Source organism: Malus sylvestris, chromosome 9 (assembly GCF_916048215.2).
Source record: "Malus sylvestris chromosome 9, drMalSylv7.2, whole genome shotgun sequence".
NCBI lineage: Eukaryota > Viridiplantae > Streptophyta > Magnoliopsida > Rosales > Rosaceae > Malus > Malus sylvestris.
Genome location: NC_062268.1, coordinates 6,322,603 through 6,347,141, shown reverse-complemented (window position 1 = coordinate 6,347,141; position 24,539 = coordinate 6,322,603). Strand labels below are relative to the sequence as shown.

General features: G+C 37.2%; 1 protein-coding gene and 1 long non-coding RNA gene across 2 annotated transcripts in view; one reads left to right on the top strand and one right to left on the bottom strand.

Annotated features, from left to right (window-relative positions):
• Positions 1-1,241: 1,241 nt before the first annotated feature.
• Positions 1,242-24,539, top strand: part of LOC126634628 (ankyrin repeat-containing protein ITN1-like) — a 62,125-nt gene continuing 38,827 nt past the window's right edge. The window contains exon 1 of the mRNA XM_050305162.1: positions 1,242-1,313. Within this exon, the coding sequence (XP_050161119.1) occupies positions 1,243-1,313 (71 nt within the window). The 5' untranslated portion in view covers position 1,242. The remainder of the gene's footprint in view (positions 1,314-24,539) is intronic.
• Positions 16,473-24,121, bottom strand: LOC126634638 (uncharacterized). Its single transcript, XR_007627406.1, has 3 exons — positions 17,078-24,121; positions 16,928-16,978; positions 16,473-16,851 (listed from the first exon to the last, which is right to left on the bottom strand). It is a non-coding gene; the product is annotated as an uncharacterized LOC126634638 (long non-coding RNA).

Sequence of the window (24,539 nt, the reverse complement as noted above, 5' to 3'; positions counted from 1 at the left end):
CAAGTCCATATAGGAAATAATAACTAGAATCAAATATAATTTAAGATTTACAGAATCACACATAAACTAAGAAAGTTTACAACATAATATATGTTTTTCTTCTTATTGTCTTATGCATGGATGGAGCTAATGAAGGCTCACTGGGGGCATATGCCCCCACTTAAGTGATTTGTTTGTTAAGTTGCAAACTACAATTATATAATACAAACGCGTTATCTTTGAAGAAAATATAGGTATTTAATGTCCAACATACTTTCATACTGCATATACTTCATATCAATTATTATATAGTGCTTCTGTTCTGTCATTCAAACTGAAAAACCTCTCTCCCGCGTAATCATGTATTAATATTTTTCCTATCACTCTGCCACTTTCCACTACTACACTGAAATTTTTGTAACATTAGAATTGTGATACATCATTATTTGAAATCATCTCTATTATCATATTGGGTACAAACTATACTATAATAAGGTTTTGCTTAGTTGATTTTCGAGTTGCCTCTACTAAAAGAAATTTCTAACCTCGTCCCTAGTCTTAGGTATAAATATAAGAATAAAAGCATAAATTATCTATTACCTAAGCAATGTATGTAGCCCGGTTACATGATTGGGCAATTGACTGGAATGGCTGAGAGAATTTACAGAACAAAAGAGTTTGTGGGGGACGGATGAAGAAGAAAATTACGGAAAATAAGGGGATTCGAATAGGCAATCAAAACACAATTAACTATTGAGGAAAGAGAATTAAGGTCATAAATATAAAGCCTTCATATTTTTATTTCAATATTTGTTGTTTTAATAAAAATTATGTCAAGTAAATTGCTGTGTCGGATCAATCATCAAAAGTGAATTAATTTAATTGTTCGAAATTTGTGTTCAAATTATGTTGTCACAGATCCCATTATCAATTGAATAATTGTTTTTTTTTTTTTTTTGGAACAAGGACAACTGTTAAGTTTAACCTTCAATTATTGGTCTTTTTTAATCTTATTTTTAAGTCAATCTTCAAGTCTTTTATAATTGTAAATGTATTATTGTTTGCCTATAAATCAAAGCTTGTTCACAGCACACTGGTAGGCTGACACATACTGGAATTCACAAGCTGCTCTTTCTGGAGATTTGTCAAATACAATCAGCTGTGAGTTGATTTTTTTTTTTTTTTTTAGCACATACGTGAGTAGTTTCTACTAATTTCTTGTTTGATCGATAAATCACATTTGGGTAAATCAACAGATTAAGCATGGCTTGTGGAATTGTACCTGAAGTTCTTAACCAAAATAATTATACACCTTGGAGTTTGCGGCTTAAAACCTACTTGGTAGCTAAAGATCTTTGGGACGTTGTCCAAACGGAACCTCTCAAACCTGAACCTCCAGAAGTTGCATGTCCAAGTGATAAGGAGCAGAAGAATGCCGAGGCTTTGCATGCGATCCAGCTTTCTTGCGGGGATGACATCTTAAGTTTTATCAGTGACACCACCTCGGCCAAATCCGCATGGGATATTTTGCAAGACAAGTTCGAAATAACCCGGAAACTTTTCAAAGGTAGTTTGTTCTAAATATTAAATTAAAGAAAGAAACCAAAAATAAAAACTAATTAAACTCAAAATACTTTTTTTTTGTGTGTGGGTGTTTTCTTTTTTTTTTCAATTTTTCTTATACAAATCAAAATACAGGTCGCCCGCAGGATACTAGCTAGTTACTCCCACTCAAATAGCAGTAATTTGTTTTTTTTTCCCAGTATTTTGGGTTTATATCATGAAACTGGTTTGTTTTTTTTTTATAACTTTCTTTATGAATTTAAAAGTTCTAAATTAGAAATTATTGTGTAATATTGGAATATGATTGTGTGGTATAACATGTCGATGTTATAATATGAGTGAATATATATTTAAAGATATTATAATTTTAAAATGAAAAAAGAGGAAAATATCTAATTCTTTAGTCCATTCATATTATAACTCATGGATCTTTTCAAAAAAAAAAAAAGGATTAATTACATATGAAACTGTTGAAACATATGAAGACATCAAGTAAAACATCGTGAAAAAGTATGAAATGAGCTTACAAAATGCCATGAAAAAGTATACTCTTTTTTACAAAATTCATTTTTTTGGATTTGATGTTTACATGGAAATTGATAAAATGAGAATCTAATTTCTTCTTAATATTATTTTCCATCCTCTGTTAAGATAAAACAAGACATGAGAGTGACGATGACGACTCCTACCTTAAACCTTTGTTCAAGCATGTGAGGGGCGGTGATTGGAATGCTGCAAAGGCGTTTCTTGACCAAAATCCTGAGGCAATAAGAAAAGTATATCCTGCGGACGGAGGGACGATTATTCACGCAGCAATTTTGGGTCGGCAGTTTTATATAGTGAAAAAGCTGCTGCAATTGATGAGAGAAGAAGATTTGGCGATAACAGATGTAAATGGTTGCACACCTCTGGTTTATGCTATATACCAAAACAGTATCGGAATAGTTGAAAAGATGATTGAAAAGAACAAGAATATAGCGACCATGCGAACTTCTGCTCCCAACGCCAGGAATCCTGTTTTAAACAACAGGACTCCTGTTCTCCACGCTGCTTCATTGGACTTGAATGAAATCGCTCGCAAGCTTTATACAGTCACTCCTCTCGATGAACTAACGCGTGGACCCAATGAAGGCCGCGACTGTGCTGAACTTATTTCCCTTTGTTTCTGTTGACCCTAGAAACTACAAAGCCTACGTGGCGCGCAGGCCGAGTAATTAATGAGCTAACTACGTCCTTCGGTGAATGCGGGGCGTGCCAACTCGTCGGCCGAGCTCGGCCGAGGAGTAAATTTGTTGATGTTGCGTTGGGTCGCGCTACTGACTTCTGCGTCTTGCGATTGCGGCTGAGAAAGGAACACGTCTCGGCCTCTTGGGCTCTCGAACCTGAAGACAAGGTTACTATTCTTACGAAGTTCAATATCAAATTCGGCTTTCAATGTGCCGAATGTAATAACTGTAACACCTCACTTCGCCGAGAAGGCTGATGAGATGACCTCGACCAATAAGGGTTCAGAAACCCTTCTCGACCGAGACTTGGATAGGTAATCAACCGTTCTCGCCGCAGTGCTGTTGATGCCAACGGAAGATACTGCAAGACCGATCAATTCTACGGTGACAGAGCTATCTATGCCGACTTAAGATATCATCGGTGGCTTCCACAGTGCTATTGATGCCAACGGAAGATGTGTCAGCGAAAAAGGAAAAAGAAAAATCACAAGTTGTGAGAGTTTGCGCAGGGCAATTTTGTATTGATTTGTAGGGAGCTTGAATGATGTGTAACCTCTTCTATTTATAGCAATGGCTCCCCCCAAGGTCGAGTTAAAAACCTACTCGGACTAGGTTTTCTTCCCCTGATCAGCATCAACTCGACCAGTCCTACCTTCATTAGGACTGTGAACCTAGTCCTTTACCTGAGCCGGATTCGCTTCCGGGTCCTGCCGAGACTCCTTATCGCACTAGGATTCGACCTCTTGCGTTATGACCTAGCCGACCTAGGTTTGGAGGCCCACGTACTAAACGATCCATGGTATTCTTGTCGCAAGGCCTCCCGGGCCGAGAATGACCCTACACTTGGCCCAAACTGTTATTTTGGGCCCAAACAGTTTCTACAACCAATCATTTGGTACGTATATAAATTTATAAAAAAAAAATTAGATTTTAATCCTTAATGAACATGCAGTTTAGATTAATGCCGTACAATATTTAAAATTGAGTTTAGTCCCTTCATCTATTTAAATGCCATTTATATTCCAAATTTTTTTGTTGGTAATTTCATGATTATTCTGTTCCAAGTCTATACTAATTCATTATAATATATTTTGGTAGAGATATTTAGGTACATTAACTCATTATAGCTACTTAGTACTACGGTTTAGAAGTATTCCTCTTCACTTGTAAATGAGATATTTTAGGTTCGATTCTCACCAAAGTCGAATTTGAATCACATTATTGTTAGCCAATTGTGAGGCTAAGCTCACTTCCTCCTCCTCCTTAATGTAGATAATATCGTTTGTTCAAAAAAAAAAACCCTCATTATAAATACACTTTGGCACAAATATTTAGGTACACACACATTCATTATAATATAATTCGGTAGAAACATTTAGGCACACTAATTCATTGTAATTATTTCGTACAAATATTTAGGTACAAATATTTCAGTACAAACAAGTCAATTTAATCTAATTTGGTACAGTTCTTTCTGTACACTTATGTATTTACATATTGTTCCTATGTGTCACTAATTTCTTTTAATGTTTTCTCATTTAGGCCTAGTTATAATTGGAAGAACTAAAATGTGCATATTAATAAAATCAAAATTTTAATGTGAAGACGTTAAATAAAAATACATATTAAACAACAAAAATAGAATTTGAATTTGTTTAAAGTACACTTCAAAAAATTAAAATTATAGAAATGTTAGCGACCTTTCTCGTTTATTTTCACCTTTGTGTCCCTCATTCCTCTTCGCGTAAATATCATTTGTTACAAAAAAAAAATCAAATAATACAAACTAGGGCCCACCCATTTATCTCTCTCACCCTCTCTCCTCTTTTCCCAAACTTTTCGTCTTCACTTTCCTCCGTGGGCACTTGAGCTGACTCCAGGGCTCAAGCCTCAAGCTGCTATCACCCATAATCCTCCTTTTTCTATCGCATTCACTTTCACTCATTTACTTCCACTCATCCCAGCAAATTCCTTTCATACCTTCGAAGATCTAATTGGGTATTCTCACCTGTGTTTTCTTAAAAACTCATGAAATAATCAGTCCTGCCACTAAAGTCCAATGGGAAAATTAAGCTCATAAGCAATCTGTGGTTCTCTATTTTGGGTTAACAATGCTCATAATCGCCGTGATTTCCAACACCTACGAAACCCAGTCGTGTTCATGCAGTATCAAACTTCTGTTAATGGGTTGAAAATGAAAACTTGGTGGTAGTTAGCCGACGCCATAAAGGCTGCTCAAAGAAAAAAGGGTATAGGGGTGGGAGCTCCCAAAAAAAAAAAGGAAAAAAGGGTAGAGATGTAAATGGATGGGATGGGGATAATTGTTTAGTTTAATGTGTAGCTATGACAATTTAACCCGTCAAACCCGATCTTCGTAGGTAACCGATCCGAACGGTTCGGTTTCGAGGATTAATTTTCGGATTTTTTACGGTTATGGACAATAGTCGGGTAAAATTTTTAGTTTCGGATTCGGTTATGGTTATTGATGTATCCACACAAACCCATACTTAAAACCAAACCATTTTAATTTTTTAACAAAAAATATGAATTGGGGAAACGGATTATCATTAATCATGCGTTATTAAACATGTTATCAATAATTATACATTATTAAATATGAAAATCTGTGCTAGTAATTATATACAGTATATAATTAAAAATATAAATAGTTAATAGTTAATAGCCAGAATTAAATACACATGCGTGCATTATGGAGGGTGCATTTGCATTCAATATTCACAACTAAATGGAGCGGCATTTGTTTGAAACAAAACCCCTCACTCGTTGGGTTCGTCTTTTTAATCCAACATTTCTTTTTACGTGTAATCCACAAGGATGAGAAAATTCAGTAGGTGATGAATAAATATCCCAGATAACGGTAGGCCATTTGTTGGTAACAAAGGGGTAAAAGAGCCCCAAACAACCTAACCCAACTCATCATAACGCAACTTACAAACACCAAGGACATCAACCATCAACCATATAAATATCAAATGGGGAAAACCGTTACCCGATGGTAATTCCGATATCCAACGGGTTTTGTTATGGAGAAAACCCGTTCGGGGATTCTTCGGTTTTGGGTTTCAGTATGGGGAGAGCACATTCTAAACCGATCTTGCCCCATTGACATCTCTATTAATGTGCAAATGAAGGCCGGGGAAGGCACAAAGATGAAAGGAAATGGAGAAAGTAGCTAACATTCTAAAATTAAGGATAATGTTAGAGATACCAAATTTTTAAACCAAATTTGCAAGAGTAGTGCTACACTTACCATCTAGTTGTAAAATCACTTGTATCATACTCATTTTTTTACAATTCACTCTTATATTAATAGTTTTTATCCTATGTGTTATGTGTATATATACACACTAGATATTGCATGGAATTTGATTCAACGTTGCCCAAGCTTGACCCTTACTACTGACCACTTCGGGCATTCCCCTCTAAATGCATTAGTTGGTGCGCGTTCTGCATTCTTATGTGGCGTGAGACTCAATTTCTGGCAACAATGAATCTATAACTGTTAGAACTACTCTCTCTCTTTCTCTCCCTCAAGTTATGATCATACTTCTTGTAGAAACCATTTATCTTGTTACGTCTTATCTCTACAGTGATATACGTAAAACCTACTGCGGCCGAAACATCTACCCCCACCAATGATCTTCGTCTAAATGTTGAGAATCCACAAGATGACCAAGGGGATCAAACGGGTCTAAATGTTGAGAATCCACAAGATGACCAAGGTGATCAACCGGGTCTAATTCACTCAGGTACGTTGCCCGTTGGAAATGCCATTTGCTTTGCATGTTATTTGGACTCTTGATCAATAATTCTAATACGTGGATACTACATATATAAATGCGGTTAGAAGTGTGTGTAAGAAATGGTCAATAATTAGATTTTTTTTTCCTTTTAACATTGAAATAAAAGCATTCATAGACAGTTGCCATGAGGCATCCGTCATGTATATAAAACATTCATGTCTTGAAGAAACCCAAAAAAGTTATAAACAACTAGTAAAGCACAGTACTAGGAGGTTCATATATATTCTCGAAAGATAATGCGAAAAATAGCTTCTTTTTTTTTTTTTTTTAAATGTATACTCCTCTTTGCTTAGTATATCTCGGAATGATAGCCAGTTTAGATGGTCACGAAGCACAAGCTAGCAAGGGATACAAACGTAACCCGTCGAAAATAATGCTCTGAAATCCACTAAATTTTGAGAGAAAACCGAAAGGTTTATTTGAGTAATTCTTGAACGAAGTATTACAACAGGTGCCAAAAGGCTTAAATAGACTTAAACCCAACCCAAGGGAAGTTCAGGGGTCATAGGGAATTCAATTGACATAAATCGGATAAAAAACTAAAGCTCAGATATTTTTTTTTTTTTTTTACAAACTTTAAAACGCTGTTTTGGAAGTTTAAATGACTTTGAATCGGGAAGGTATATGCGCCCAAAAAGGAGCTCGGATGCCAAATCTGTAAATTCCTGTTGCGTCCTTTTGTCTTCCTTTGATCCATTCCATTTTTAGTCCACTCAGTCATCTCTTTTACATATGGTACTCTACATGCCACTAATTGATATCAAGGAAAAGAAATATTCTAAAATAAAATTGCGATTGTTATTTTTATTTATTTTTTATTCTAAGAAAAAGAGGAGAAGCCAAATTATGCATGAGTAGATGCTTTTAAGCTCTTGAAGTACAACTGTTTGATTGAAAAGCTCTTGAAGATTAAGCGCCTTGCAAAAGTTACAAATGTATTGTTATCTAATTAACATACCCTTGTATAATTTTTTACCTAACATATTTTTGTACTAATCTGCAATGCAGTTGTGGGTTTATTTCCAGGACTTGCTAAACTTTTGGGTATGCTACACCTACATTGTTGATATTATTTTTCCATTTTAATTTTAATTCTAATTCTTTTGATACTTTGCTTGCTGTTTCCATTTTTAACCTAGGTGTCAATCATATATATGAAATGAAATCGGTCCATCTTCGAACCCGAGAATTTTTACGTTTCATGGGTGAACACTTTACATATGACACCCCAAAGCAATATATGTTCCTGCAAACTGCAATCTTCCGAGCTGTGGAACAAGGACAAGTTGACTTCATTTATCATCTTTTTAAGGTTTATCCAGGTTTTGAGATACAAGATGGAAAAGGCAAGACAGTGTTGCCATATGCCGTGGAATGTCGTCAAGCAAAAATTTTCAACCTTCTACTCAGGATGCTGAAGGAAAGTGGTAGAACTTTGATTTTGATTCCAGATACATTTAACAATAGTATTCTACATTCAGCGGCAAATCTATCTGCGAACCTTAATCATATTCAGGGTGCAGCGCTGCAAATGCAAAGCGAACTGCAATTGTTCAAGGTTAGTCTTAATTTCTCACTGCATATTCACGAGATAAATTGTTCTCGCCCAACATGTATATATGGCCATGGCTCTACTTGCCAGCTAACAAGTCTAACCCAATATCAACTGACAGTGAGTGAAGCTAGCGGTCTAATTACTTTTGATATAACACACAAATACTTTAAACTGAAAAGCCGAGAAAACTACATCTTCTATTATAGTATTAAGAGAGAATAGCTATTGTTAAATTCATTATACATGTGCATAATGAATTGTCCATAGCCTACATGTACAGCGACGGTTCTACTTGTGAGCTTACAAGCCTATAGGGAGGGCGATTAGAATGTGATGAGCATCAAACTCAAAATCAACACAAAATGTCCTCAAAAAGAGCCATAGGCCAATCATTAGTTTTTTTTAATTATATAAAACATGTATAAATACAATAAAACCTCTATATAGTCATAGTGTTTAGTGTTTGGGACCAAACCAATTTTATAGCTACAGGGAGGTTATTACTTAATAGAGATGTTGTCAAAATAATTTTTTTTGACTTAGTTATACTTAATGAAGTTTGTGTGTACAAAAAGAACCACATTAACAGTAGTGCAGTAGTGGAACATGCCAATTTGCAAGATGTAACGTTGGAAGTAAGACATCTAATCTCTTAATGAAATTTGTATGCTAATTTACAATATTTACCGGTTAGTTAGGGTACCCATTAAAACAAGGGTATCAATATCCTTTAATTGAAACGATGATTTTGTAATTATGTTCACACATAAGATCCTACCTTGACAATGTAATAAGATGTTCACAACGGAAAAACCAACTTTGTTACAATAATAACAATGATATTTTGTGTTAGTAACTATAACGTTACAATTATTATGTAAGGCTTCACTGTAAACTTTGATGATTATAGTGTAACTATACATTTTTTTTGTAATTCAGCTGAATGTTGACGTTATATTTTAATATTGTTTGACAAAAAACCACATTTTTACACTAAAAAGTCAAACATGGTACTATTTATTTTACCCTTTATTTTGTCCTTATCGTTAAAACTCAAAGTTTTCAAACCCTTTTCATTAGTTTTCCTTATATTTTAATATTGTTAAACATAGAAGTAAATAGCTCAAAAGTCAATAACGATGATGGATAATTTCACATTTTTAGATTTTTATTGGAATAAATGGTAGGTGATCTGTAAGATATAATTATAAAATAAAAATATGTTTGAAGACACAAAGCATCGCATATTTTTAGGGTTTTTTTGTAGGGTTTAGAGTGGAATTGTATATATATAACCCAAAACTCAATATTTTCACTAAAACGCACGGTTACAATATTTACATATACAAAACCTAATTTTATAATAAAAGAAATATACATAATCTTTTTCCTACTAAAATAAGGACTCCTGAAAGACCTAGAATCCCTACAATTTAACTCATGCCAACATTTTTTTTTTAACAAACAATATTATTTACATTAAGAGAAGATGGCGAGATGAGGGTTAGCCTCTAGATTAACAAAACCTATAACTATTTAGAGGTTGTGAAAATCATCTGACCTTTTACGATGGGTTACGTGGACACTGGACACCCCTGATATACAGTAACCCATGGCTCTGATAACGACACAAGCCATGAAACATCGTTCGGCCATGGCAACTATCGCTATTGCGCACGCTTTTCAGTAGTCTTATGAGACAATTGTTCAGACATGCGCTTCAAGAAACTACTATCCTTCATGTACCTCTTAAATGGCGTAGTTAGTAAGTTTTTATTTAATGAAATGTAGGAGGTGGAGAGCATTCTACCTGTCATGGCCTCTGAATTGATGAACAATACTGATCGCATGACAGCTCGAGAATTATTTACGAAGAACCACAAAGAATTGGTGAAGGAGGGTGAGAAATCAATGAAAGTGACTGCAACTTCTTGCACGGTTGTAGGTGCTTTAATTGTTACAATGATGTTTGCTGTAGCATTTACAATTCCTGGAGGAAACACTCAAGACAAAGGCTATCTCACATTTTTGGGTAAAAAGTTGTTCATGGTTTTTATAATGTCAGATTGTATATCGCTATTTTTTTCCACAACTTCAGTAATGATATTCTTAGGAATGCTCACATCGCGTTATTCCGAAGATGACTTCCTTAAATCTTTACCCAGAAAAATGATATTTGGCCTTTTCACCCTTTTTTTCTCTATCGCCGCTATGATGATTGCCTTCTCTTCTGCCCTTATGCTTGACAAACAATCATGGATTGTTTTCCCAATTATTCTTCTTGCGACTCTTCCAATCGCCTCATTTGTGTGGATGCAATTTCCCCTCCTTGTTGACACATGCATTTCTACTTATGGACCAGGAAAGTTTGACAAAAGAATACGCTGAAATTAAATTCTTCATGCCATGTAATTTTATGTATTTTTTTCCTCTTGATGTAATATGTGTGATGTTTATCTTTGGTTTTCCAATGTTAAGATGCTTCAATGACTTATCGAGCTAAAATCAATTAAGTATTTCAATTATATTTGATTGATTTTGTTCAATGTACGAAGTGATTAATAATATCCAGTTACCTCTTAAGCTAATTTACTGGTGTTTTTGTTGTAATTGTTGGAAGAGAAATAAGTAATGATCTGTTTTTATTTTTTAGAAATTGAATAACTAATTATTAATCGAACTCTTCTTACGGTAGACTCGCATATTCTTTGTTCTGCTTAGAGTATAGAACTGTTCAGTCAATGGCAAGTCAAAGAGCTAGACTATGAGCTTGTGATCGTACTACTTAGAGTTCTTAACAAAATAGCAAGAAGAAATGACATATCAGAAGGAGAGATGAGAGAGAAAGGAAAAGAGATTTCTGCATTTGACTGTGTACAATCACATAGGATCCAAATTTAATCTTCTTAGATGTGGAGACTATATTGAAATATCCACATCCTTTATGTAATTATTATTAGAAGATATGAACATCTTACAAAATAATTAATGAAAGCTCCCGAGGCATGGGTACCCCATGACTGAAAATTTCTTTATCTTATGCATTCGTAAAGAGACTTGTAGAATTATATACTGAACCAACCATGAAGGATACTAGGCATTTTTCCCAGTGGATGAATTATGCAATTCTGAGAGAGAGAAGGCATATGAAAGCTTCCTGTTCCTATCTTCGGTTGTCTTGGTTTCCCAGCGAAGCCAACCAAGTACCTGATTGCGTGGCATCGCTACGCTTGAGTCATCTGACCCCAACCTCCCTCGTGTTTTTTCTCTCGACGGCCTGCCTTCTCCACCGCCTTGCTAATGTGTGAACAATTGCTGGTTTTGTTCTGGTTTTTGTTTTGACTTTGAGGGTCTAGGACTGCTCTCCTCTGTTCAGTATTTTGGAGGTTTCAGGTATGTTAGTTTAGCGTCGAAGTTGGTGGGTTGTATCTCAAGTCTGTTTATGGTTTTTTCCTGTTCCATATTTTTTAGATAATGCTAGGAAGATCAAATTTACAAACCAAATTTATAAACGAAATAATGTGGTTGTAGATGATTGAATTATTTATTAAATGACGATTAACGTGTTTATTTTTTATTAATGACGCATCATTTAAATTACAAATTTGATTGATAAAATTTAATCTTCATAACATTACTCATACTTTTTTATTGGGAGTGGCCCTTTTTGAAATGAAGCTTTTCTTTACCAAAAAAAATTGAAATTTTGGTTTATTGGAGAGCGATCAATCCACGTTAATGAATATGAACTGGAAACTTAAACCAAGATCAACAGTTATAATCTTCCCAACCCACCGCCCAAAAAACTCAGAAAACCAAAACAAACTAACATTTTACAACCCAACTTCACTTGACCCACCACGTGAAAACCCTTAAAATCCGGAAAATCTTCAAATAACAAATCAAAGAATATAAATATAAATTTACAACTCAATCGGATTAGAGTTCATCTTGGATTCAAAATTACTTCTCTTCGTGGCGCTGTCGGAGTATATCAAGAGCTCGAAGAAGAGCAGAATTTTGATCATCAACGGTGCCTGTGGAGGTGGTGACTGAAACTGAATTCTTTTCTCTCTTCCGATTCGAATTCCGGGTTCTTCTGCCTTCAAATTTGTTTGAACGCCGTTTGGTTCTGGGTTTGCAGCGCACTGCACTGCTGCGCTGAACTGCAGCGTTTAATTTTATTTTTTCAAAATACCCAGGCCAGACTACGTCGTTTTGGTCCTGGGATTTAAAAAAATAAATAAGTGAAACGGAGTCGTTTTGGTTATACAAAGCAGCATCCATGAAATGAGGCAGAATCTATGTTCTGCCATTGGAGAGCACGATAGTCAACAGCAACAGCAAGGCTGAAAGCTACCGCCGTCCAGCCATCTGAGAAGAACCTTTGTTCTGCCACTCGATCTTTGCTTGTTCTTAGAGCCTTCCACTTAATACAATTTGCTTCCAATGCAATAAACCTGCAAAAACTCTGGTGGGTTTTGATGTTTTTCAATTTCCCTAATGGGTTTTTTATGTTTTTCGATTTCTCTGATGGGTTTTTTAGGGTCTTCAATTTTGCTTCTGATTTGTTCTTGTGGGTATGCTTTATTCCTTGATGGGTTCCTTCTGAATTTGTCTGTGAGATTAAATCTTTAAATTTCATCATTTTGTGTGTTGAATGTACCCACATATTGTGCTTATCTGTGATTGTTATGGACCATCCAACTTTAAATGGAATTCCTGATTACATGAATAGTTTTAAGTATTCCTGATTACATGAAGGGGGAAGGAGGGTGAGGATGGATGTTCGAACGCCTTCCCGGAATCCCGGCGTCAAAATCTCTGGAATTCCATGGTTCGATCCGCCATGAACGGCGGCCAAACAACGGGAAATCTGAGTGGGTCTTGTTCGTGTCACTGAGAGCAGTGGAACGGTGGTGGTGGCGACGGTTCTTGTCGCAGGAGTTCGCCGTAAAGTCACCTGGGAAACTCGCCCAGGAAAAGGGTCGGGGCAGACGGAAGGGGAAGGAGGGAAGGTTCAGGGAGACGGAATGGGTGAGGGTAATGGGTTGGTAGGGTGGGTCCACAAAAGAATATCCATTATGTGGTCCGCTGGATCTGAGAGAAGCTCCCCAGCTGATATGGATCCCATGGTGATGATTGTCGAAATGCATTATTTTGATTTATAATTAGGCATTGTATCTAATTAATTATTATTTCGGTTTAATTCAAAGACACATACATATATTTTTGAAGTACTTGACAACACAAATGCGTGGCCAAATGGAACTGGATTCGAAGCTACAACAAAGATTTAACGAAACTATAAAATTGAAAGGCACTTTAGTAAATTTATTATTCTAGATATTTTTTCTTTTTATTATTTTATACTTTATTGGTGAAATTTTGTGTCTTGTGGGGCCCACACCCCACTTCTCCCGGAATTGGATTCTCTCCGAGGCAAACCTTCGGGATCCACTAACATGGGCAGTTGGATTTCGATCAAACGGCTACAATTATTATAACTTTAGATAGACCTCCTGTTTGTAGTCGTTGGATTGAAATACAACGGTCCGTGCTAGAGGATCCGAGGGTTTGCCTCGGAGAGAATCCAATTCCACTTCTCCCTTGTCCCGTGTCCCCTTTCTCCCACCTTCTCGGTCCTTCTCTCTCATTTCACTCACTCTCCCTCTCTGACTCACTCTCCTGCTGTCTCTACTCTCTAATCTCAGACTATCTACTTCCTCTGCAAACGCAGAAACAACGGGATCACCACCATCGCCATTTTCATGGCCGAGAACCACTCAACCACCACACCTCGTCCTGCTCTTCCTCTACTCCTCATCTCAAACTCTCTCACCTCACTCTCACTCTCACTCTCTCGGTTTTGCACAGATCCCCCGAATCACACCACCACCTAATCTCGCCAGCTCGACGAGGTTTACCAACCTTCGAGCCCAGAAACCTAGACCTCGGGCTCGGAACGCGAACCCAGACCGTGACCTCCATCTGATTTTGGGACTGGTTTTGTGATAGATTAACCCTGGGGAAATTTCCCCAATTTTTCTGGCGATTGATTCGAGTTTCAGGCCGTTCTCAGGCCATTCTCCGGCCACGGCTTGGCTTATTAAGGATATACTACTGTTCCTTGCTCTTTGATCTGCATTTTGATATAAATTGTGTGTATTTTGGTGGAGATTTCAGTGTTGAACGGAGTCGGAATTGTGTGTATTTTGGTGGAGATTTCAGTGTTGCAGCAGTGCAACCCGCGACTCAGACCAGGTCGACCCGACCTGCGTATCAGCGAACCGACCCAAATTCGAATCCGACCCGGATTCGACCGGGATCCATTTCTGAATCCGGTTTGGAATATTCCTAGAAATATTATGTTAACATAATAAACTCTACAAAATCTTGTAGTGTCATGGATACGTCGTCTCAAGATGTAAAAGCATAAATAGCATGATAAATAATTTATGCTTTTATTCTTACTAGCCTCTCTGCCCGCATTAACGTGCGTGAAAGAAACATTTTTGCATCACGGACGCTACGCGTCCCTAATGGTGTATTGTGATAATTTTTCTTCCATTGTAATTATCAAAATATATTTTAAGTGTATTGTGCAAAGATGAACTTTTTCTTTACCATGTACGTCCCAAAAAATTGTCATATTTTTCGTTTTCACTTTGCGTAGTTCATGCAATTGTCAAACAACATGGAATTTTAAATGCAAGTTCCAACCTAAAGTCCATGAACATTAGCAAGTAGCATCCACTTTCCAACACATATAAACATAATTAAAATTTACAAAAATATTAACAGGCCGAATTCCTGGATTAGAGGAACATAACAAAATAAAAAAGATAGTGTAAAACAAAAAGTTTAATTATCAAAAACGTAAAATAACCAAAAGAAAGAATGGAGCAAATTCCCTCACAAATTGCATACCAATTGATTGTTTGCAAGAACATTCTCTCTCTCTCTCTCTCTCTCTCTCTCTGATTGAGGCAAAAACCAAAATGAAAAACCTAATAACAGTAATGGGTAAAAGATTGTTTACTACCATAATGTTTCGTGGTTTTCAACATTTAGTACATCAAGTTTTTTTCGTCTCAGAGTCATACCTAAACTGTAAATTTTGGGACAGTCTCATACATCCGTTAGTCAAACTGTTAAGTTTTTCGTTAACTGTGACGTGGCGCACTGACTGGGCGCCACGTGTCATCCACGTTTTTTTTTTTTGCTTCTTCCTTCTCCTTCTTCCTTCTTCTTCCTCCGAAATCTGGGGAAGTTTGTTTGTTTTTTTTTTCTTTTGTCTTCTTCCTCCTTCTTCCTTCCCCTTCTTCCTTCTTCTTCCTTCTCCTTCTTCTTCTTCTTCTTCTTCCTCCGAAATCTGGAGAAGTTTGTTTTTTTCTTTCTTTCTTTCTTCTTCTTCTTCCTTCTTCCTTCTTCCTTCTTCTTCTTCTTCTTCTTCTTCTTCTTCTTCTTCCTCCAACTGCAATTTTTTCTTCCTCCTTCTCCTTCTTCCTCCCCCTTCTTCCTCCTTCTTCTTCTTCTTCTTCTTCCTCAAAAAAAAAAAAAAAAAAAAAACACTTTCATCTTCCCCCAAATTCGGAGGAAGAAGAAGAAGAACGAAGAAGGGGAAGGAAGAAGGAGAAGAAGGAGGAAGAAAAAATAAATAAACTGAATCTGGGCAGATTTGGAGGAAGAAGAAGAAGAAGAAGAAGAGAAAAAAAAAAAAAAAAAAAAAAAGCTTCCCCAGATTCGGGAAGAAGAAGGAGAATAAGAAGGAAGAAGAAGGAGAATAAGAAGGAAGAAGAAGGAAGAAGGGGAAGAAAGGGAAGGAAGGTGGAAGGAAGAAGGAGAAGGAAGAAGAAAAAAAAAAAAGAAAAAAAAAAGAAAGTTGCAGTCGGAGGAAGAAGAAGAAGAAGAAGAAGGAAGAAGAAAAGAAAAGAAAGAAAAAAGAAAAAAAAAAGAAAAAAAAAACGTGGATGACACGTGGCGCCCAGTCAGTGCGCCACGTCACAGTTAACGAAAAACTTAACAGTTTGACTAACGGATGTATGAGACTGTCCCAAAATTTACACTTTAGGTATGACTCTGAGACGAAAAAAACATGATGTACTAAATGTTGAAAACCACGAAACATGAGAGTAGTAAACAGTCTTTAACCCAACAGTAAAATACCAATCAAACATTCAAGAGAAAGGAGGAGAGAGAGGGAGAATTCCCGACTCTAGGAGTGTGCTTGAAATGTTGTACAACCCTGAAATTGGTGTAGTCTAAAGTTTAAGTTCGTATGAGTAGAAAAGCAAATGAGAAAGAATACACATATGAATAAAATTAGATATCTATAAACCTTTACCATCCTGACCATTGAGGAAAATCTTCATTACAGCCAGAGTCATAAAAAAAGTACGACACTTCAATACTTTTTTAACAATATACTTGTAGGCTTGTAGCAATTAAAAGATTAAACAATTAAGCGGAGAATTACCTGTTAGAACTGAAAAATTATTACAAAAAGTTTGAAAATTGCCTAGTTAGATACTGAAAAAGAGAGTGATGAGATGGAGGATTTCAATCAAACTAAAAATTTGCAACATGCAAATGTAGTGGGGGTGAAACTCTTTGGAATCATACTCTTCCTCTTCATACTCTTCGTCATCCTCATCGTCCTCGTATTCCTCATATTCATTGCCTGACTGACCATATTCCTATGCTAAAAGAACAGCAAACAATTATCAAGCTAATCTCTACCAAAAATAATAGAGTATCAAAATAAAAAATTTACATACCAAAACGTAGATAGATGAAGATTGGAAATTTGCTTACATCTCTATCATATCCTGCAGTTCCCCTTCAAAATTAAAAAAGAAATTCACACATAAATCCAAATTTCAGATCATACCCAAAAAGAGAAAAGAAGGTGAGAGATTTTATGATACATGCAATTGTTTTTCTGGATACATGATTTTCCATGGCAATTTTGTTAATTTGGTTGGGAAAATTGACTGATGAAGGCGGAAGAGCATTTTGGAGTTGAAGAGAAAATAAATTTTTTTTTTCTGCAAGAGTGAACATAAACCAATGAAAAAGAAACTACAAGTTATTAGTGAGATAACTGTTGTAACATCCCACATCACTCAGGGGAGTGGATCCTCTATGCTTTATATGTATATTCTTATCTCTACCTAGCACGAGGCATTTTGAGAGCTCATTGGCTTCGGGTTCTGTAGGAACTCCGAAGTTAAGCGAGAAAGGGGCAAAAGCATTCCCAGGATAGGTGACTCACTGGGAAGTTCTGCTCGCATGAGTTCCCAAAAACAAAACCGTGAGGGCGTGATCAGGGCCTAAAGCAGACAATATCGTGCTACGTTGGAGTCGGGCCCGGGATATGGTGGGGGCCCGGGCTAGGATGTGACAACTTGGTATCAGAACCAATCCGTGGCCGGAAATGTGCCAACGAATAAGTCGGGCCCCTAAAGGGGATGGATTGTAACATCCCACATCACTTAAGGGAGCGGATCTTCTATGCCTCATATGTATATTTCCATCTCTACCTAGCACGAGGTCTTTTGAGGGCTTATTGGCTTCGGGTTCCGTAGGAAATCCGAAGTTGAGCGAGAAAGGGGCAAGAGCATTCCCAGAATAGGTGATCCACTGAGAAGTTTTGCTCATGTGGGTTCCCAGAAACAAAACCGTGAGGGCTTAGTCGGGGCCCAAAGTGGACAATATCGTGCTACGGTAGAGTTGGGCCCGGATGTGGTGGGGGCCCAGGCCGGGATATGACAACTGTTATTCTTATTCATCTCTAAATACTGGTGGTATGTGGATGATTAGTGTTGAACCTCCCACCAAACTCATATCGATTATCGTGGAATGTTTGGAGGAGAAAACTGTCCACTATTGCAGCAGTTTGTGACGGTTATGCACGTTCGTTCTCTTTTCTATTTTTTTTTTAATTTTCTTTTTTTTTTATATTTACTGTAACTGTTATTTTGAACAATATTGTAACTTTTTTAATTTCAGTGTTGATTTTTTTGTATATTTTTTTTTGCACATGTGGTAAAGATGATTTTTTTATATTTAATTTGTGTTCTTAAATTGCCCACTACTGCACATCAGTTTGTGAGGGTTAAGCACATTCATGTTTTTCTTTTTTTTCTTTCAAGTTTTTTGTTTTCATTCCAACATTATTTTAAATTTTCTTATGTTTAATTTTTACTGTAACTTTTTTAATTTTAGGTTTTTGTATTTATATTTGTTTTTTACATATATAATATAAAAAAATTAATTTGTGTTTTTCCATTAAAGTTTTCATATTTGTTTTTTTTTGTATTTATATTCGTTATTTACATATATAGTAAACTTTTTTTTTAATTTGTGTTTTTCGATTAAAGTTTTCTATGTATTTTTTTTTTACCAATTTGTCCTAGTTTTTTGAAATTTTTTAGGTTTGATAGTGAAGAAAACATAGGGGCGTTTTTTTGAAATTGAAGGCCGTTTTAGTAAATTTTCTTTTCTAGATATTTTTCTTCCTTATTATTTACTAGCCTTCCTGCACGCTCTCACAGGCGTGTAAAACATATTTTTTGAATCATTACTTGTTACGCATGATTTATATATTTAAATGTATTTATATGTATAAATTGCTTCATTATTTTTTTTTTATGAATCAAATTAGAAACATCAAAGAAACGCGCTCATCATCACTGACGATTCAGTTTATTTTGATTTGCATCGTGAGAGAAAGGTCCCTATATATCATATTTCTGCTAACCTAGTAGCAATGATTTCGATTGACACAAAGGGCCAGGTCTCAATCACTCCAATACCTTTTTTTTTTTTTTTTGGAAACAAGGGAATCACATTCCAGGGCTAAGAAGCCAAACAAGCACAAGAAAGCCTACAAAGAGGCAAACACCAAGAAGGAAAAACCAAGACTAAGGCAGTGCAAGGGGATACAAGTTAAAGACACTTCTACCAAGCAAAAGAGTCACCCCAAACACCACCACAACAGAACTAATGAGGACACGGAAAACCATCATTACATAAAACATGAATTAACGAAGATGGGGGCATGTCCACCCACACAACATCACACATCTCCGTAAAACCAGCCGACGCAAGTATATCTGCTGTAACATTGGCCGATCTTGACACCCAAGACCAGCGACAGAACTGGAAGGCCCCACTCAACCTTTGAACCCTTCCCAAGATGGGGAAAGCCTCCAAACTGCCATTATTAAGAGAACCGCTGAGACAAGAAATCGATTCCCAAGAATCAGATTCGAAAATAACAGAGCTCACACCCAACGAGGCACCCAGCTCACAACCACGAAGTAGCGCCAAAGCCTCAGCCACTGCAGAAGAAGGAGCCATCAAAGGGTACCTCACAGTAGCCACAAAACGCCCTCCCTCAGATCTAGCAACCACACCCGCGAAACCCAATCTAGACACCTTTGACCAGCTAGCATCCATATTAATTTTGATAAAAGGAGAAGAATGAGGACACCACCTGGAAACTTGGGCCTCCCGAGCACCACCCTCAAAGCTGATGGTTCCCGAATCCTTCACCACAAGCAAAAAAGATCCCACAGCATTAACAATAGCAAAAAGCACCTTTGAAGGATTAACATGGACTTGATTGAACACAAAATCACACCTGGCTTTCCAAATAAACCAACAGGTAAAAGCAACATAAGCCTGAAACCAATTCCTATTTGGCGGGTTAGAAGACATAACAGCTTGCAACCAAAGCAGCCACGAAAAAGTACCGGCTCGATCAACTTTATAATTAAGAGCACCTCCAAACCAAATAACCTTCACCCAAGGACCTGAGAAAAACATACTCAATAAATTCTTCATTGCAAAGACAAATAGGACAGGAAGGGGAAAGGGAGACCCGCCTATTGAAAAGAGCAACTCTAGTAGGAAGACTTTGATGCAACGATAACCACAAAAAGTGACGAATTTTAGGAGGAACCTCCAAATGCCAGATTATTCTCCACACTTCCTTCGGGACTAAACGAGCACCAGGGACTCTGTGATCCCTCGAGGCTAATGACCTCTATTGGAGGCACCGATAACCCGACTTAACCGAATATCTACCATTCTTGCTAGCAACACAAACTAAGCGATCCTTCCTCCTAGGGTCTCCGACTAGTATGGCTTTAATAGCCTCTTGATCTGTTGAGGAAAGAAAAGGTTGCAGAAACTCAATATCCCACTCACGGGAAGATGAACTAATAAGAGAGCTTACCTGAAGATTTTTTGTGATCTCGACCTCTCCAAGTGGCTCTGGGTGCCCCGAAGGTAAGTCTGGCAGCCATCTATCCACCTAAACACACACATCCTCACCCCCCCATTATCTGCCGATGGGAACCATTGCAAATTAGCTCCCTACCCAAAAGAAGACTGGTCCAAGCCCATGAAGCTCTGCCCCTTTTATTAGCCTCCCAAAAAGAACAATTCGGGAAGTAACGGGCTTTGATAACCTGAGCCCAAAGAGAATGCGAATCCGATATCAAGCGCCATCATTGTTTGGCAAGTAAGGCATTATTGAAATCTTGGAAGTTCCTAAAACCCAATCCACCCAAATCTTTAGGCAGGCCTAAAACCTCCCTAGCCACCCAATGGATCTTCCTCTTTTCATCCGAACTTCCCTACCAAAATCTAGCAACCATGGCATCTAATTCCTGACAAACAGCCACAGGAAATTTGAAAATACTCATAGAATAAGCAGGAATTGCCTGGACCACAGCCTTAATCAAAACTTCCCTACCTGCTCTTGACAGAGTGCTCTGCTTCCACCCTTGGAACTTCCCCAAAATTCTCCCCTTAACATAAGCAAGGCCACGCTTCTTCAAACGACCCCAAATAGCAGGAACACCCAAATAAGTACCCGGATTATCCACCACCGACATACCGAGAATACTGCCCAACTCAGCAGCAACCTCATTTGGAACATTCGCTCCAAAGAAAACACTGGATTTCTGTAAATTCACTTTCTGCCCGGAAGCATCACAATACCTGTCAATAAGATTGATTAAATTCCTACAGTTCTTAACATCTGCCCTAAGAAAAAGAAGAGTATCATTCGTAAAAAACATGTGCGAGATGATGGGCCCCAAACCTCAAATCCGCACCCCGTCTAAATTTTTCGCATCAACCGCCTCCTGAATCATCCGGGAGAGAACTTCCCCAACCAATATAAAGAGATAAGGAGATAAGGGATCGCCCTGCCTGAAACCCCTAGAAGGAACAAACTTATCACCAGGTTGCCCATTTAAGATAACATCAAACTTGACGGAAGAAACACAACCCATAATAAGCTTCATCCACAATCTGAAAAATCCCATTCTCTCCATGATCGCATCAAGAAAATCTCGATCATAGGCTTTCATCATATTAAGCTTAATGCCTAGATCAAACTTTCTTTTCTCTGTCATCCATTTGAGAAAGTGAAACATCTCATGGGCAATTCCAATAATGTCTTGAATTTGTCTACCCGCCACAAACGCGTTCTGAGAATGAGAGATAATCTTAGGCAGAATAACCCACAATCGATTCGCCAAAACTTTTGACAGAACCTTATAGGAGTAATTACAAAGACTAATAGGCCTGAATTGCGAAACCGACTCCGGATTCGGAACCTTAGGGATCAAAACAATATGGGTAGCATTGATAAAGCAAGGTCTAGGAGAGCCCTGCATTAAAACACCCACCAAATCTATGACATCCTCATGAACATGCTCCCAAAAAGACTGATAAAAATCCCTTGGAAACCATCAGGCCCAAGAGCTTTAAGACCCCTCATTTTCAAAGCCTCCTCCTTAATTTCAACCTTAGAAACCGGCTTCAAGAGGGCCTCATTCATATCAGCAAAGACGCTCGGAATGACACAATCTAAAAGCGCTCCCCAATTCTGCGACCCCTCTGAAGTGAAGGTATGCATGAAATGGTCCTCAACCAATTTACGAACTCGATAAGGGTTTTCCACCCAATTCCCCTCCTCATCCTTTATTGTGAAAACCTTATTCCTTTGCCTTCGTTGCAAAGTAGAATGGTGAAAAAACTGAGTATTCGCATCCCCTTCACACAGCCAATTAACTCTTGATCTCTGCATCCAATAACATTCCTCCTGAGCCCACAATTCATCAACAATCAAGGTATTAAATATCGATGATATCGGAAATATCGGTAGTTCAAAAACACGGAAATTTCGATGGAAATATCGAGATATTATCGATATCGATAAAAATTGAATAAAAACCACGGAAATTGTAAGAAAAACTTGGAAATTTTTATTGAAACTTAGCAGGATGTTTATTTAGTCAATTATCTATTAGTTTATCACAAAAAATTGGAAGGAAATGCATTGCATGATAGATATAACTGATTTAAGTTGATTATATAGCGAGCTGGCAAACATTGTGAGTGTAGAAAATATGTAGTAATTAATGAAAGAAGTTTAAACACACCATAATCATTTATATAATGAATTAGTACAATATTTTACACTTTATACATTGCATGGTAAGATACATGAGTAACTTAGCAAGGTCTAAAATATTGATGATATCGGAAATATCGGTAGTTCAAAAACACGGAAATTTCGGGATATTATGGATATTTTAGACCATGTCAACAATGCGTTAAAAGCCGTAAATGGAGGAAAAAGCAAAGGAGAAGCATTGAAGAGATTGAGGCTTGGGAAGTGATAGTCTTCGCCGTAGCTTTTTAGGTTTTAGACCTCTATATTTTGATCCGAGTGAAAAAGTGTGTTTTTTTCTTTTTTGTGAAGGTAAATGAACTATACTAATGTAAACAAAATGAAAATTGAAACGTTAAACAAAAAAATGCTAAAATTTCTTTTAGATTCCATCATTTTGAATTTCTTTGATCTCCACTATCAGAATGCATTGTTAGAGCAAGTCCACCGGAGTGATATTTTCCCAGCACCCCATCCAAATATCAAGCTAAGGGTCAGTGAATTCACTCCAGCCCGTTCAGTTGCCTGGCACCTAGCCCAAGCCAGGCAACAGACCAGCCCAATTTTGACAAACCCAAGAGCCGACCTATTTGGCTGGCCCGTGGCTTTCACTCGCAAGTGGGCCCGAGTAGGAGACAGGATTGCAGACGGCGGGGCCCGCTGTCAGCGCACTCGCCCATCACTCGGAGCATGGCGACGTGGCCCTCTATTTGCCATTGGATTTCCAACGGCTAGTTGTTCTAGACCGTTGGATTTCCAATGGTAACAAAAATTTAAATTTTACTTTTAAACTAGACCGTCCGATCACATATCAACGGTCCACATTCCCCCCCCCCAAAAAATGACCCAACGGTCAGATTTATGACCGTTGGCCACGTGGCAGATCCTTGGCTCTTGGATTTGAATATTTTTCAAATCCAACGGTTCAGATTAATTAACTACATTAAAATTAATTAAAAATTATAAAAAAATACAATTTTTTTTTTAAAATACAGCAAAATTTTAAAAAAGTTATTTTTTTTTCTATAAATACCTAACCCTCATCTTCCACCTTACACCACATTTCAATATTTTCTACACTTTAAGAGAAAAAAAAGTCTTCGTGGATGCTTATTGAAGATGTTACATTGTGTGAATGTTAGGTTCACACTACTCATGACCCGATTACGGGTAATGAGATGGATAAGCGAGAAATGTGGAGTAAAATTACGAAAGCGTTTTGCGATGTACATGGAAAAGACGCCAGAACTAGTCAAGGTCTTCAAGGTCGTTGGAAAAAACTCAACGCATCCCTTACTTATTGGAAAAACGCCATCTCTCATGCTTTCAGTAACCTGCGTAGTGGGACAAGTTTAACGGATCAGGTGACAATATTTTTATTTATTTATATGCATTCCACCCACATCAAAATTTTAATTTATTTAATTTCGTATGTAATTTTTATGTTATTTCTTATGTAATTTTTATATGCATTCCACCCACATCAAAATTTTAATTTATTTAATTTCTTATGTAATTTTTATTTAATTTCTTATGTCATTTCTTATGTAATTTATATGCATTCCACCCGCATCAATATTTTAATTTATTTATTTATTTGTGTTACACCTACATTTTTTAACACTATCTTATCCCACATTTTTATAGACACTACAAGCTCAAGCATTCTACAATTCAAATAACCAGAACAAATCATTCAACAAATGGGAATGTTGGGAAATTGTCAAAGATTGCCCTAAATACAAAATTGTGGCAACCGGTCCAGAAGTTGTCATGCACGGCATGGGTCTACATAGTTCGCCAGAACCAGACATGACCGAACAAGAAGCCAACACATTTGAAGACACGAAAAGGACGCCTGAACAAGTGCCCGAGACCCAACCGACTCGTCAGTCCCTCAGGCCTCAAGGTAA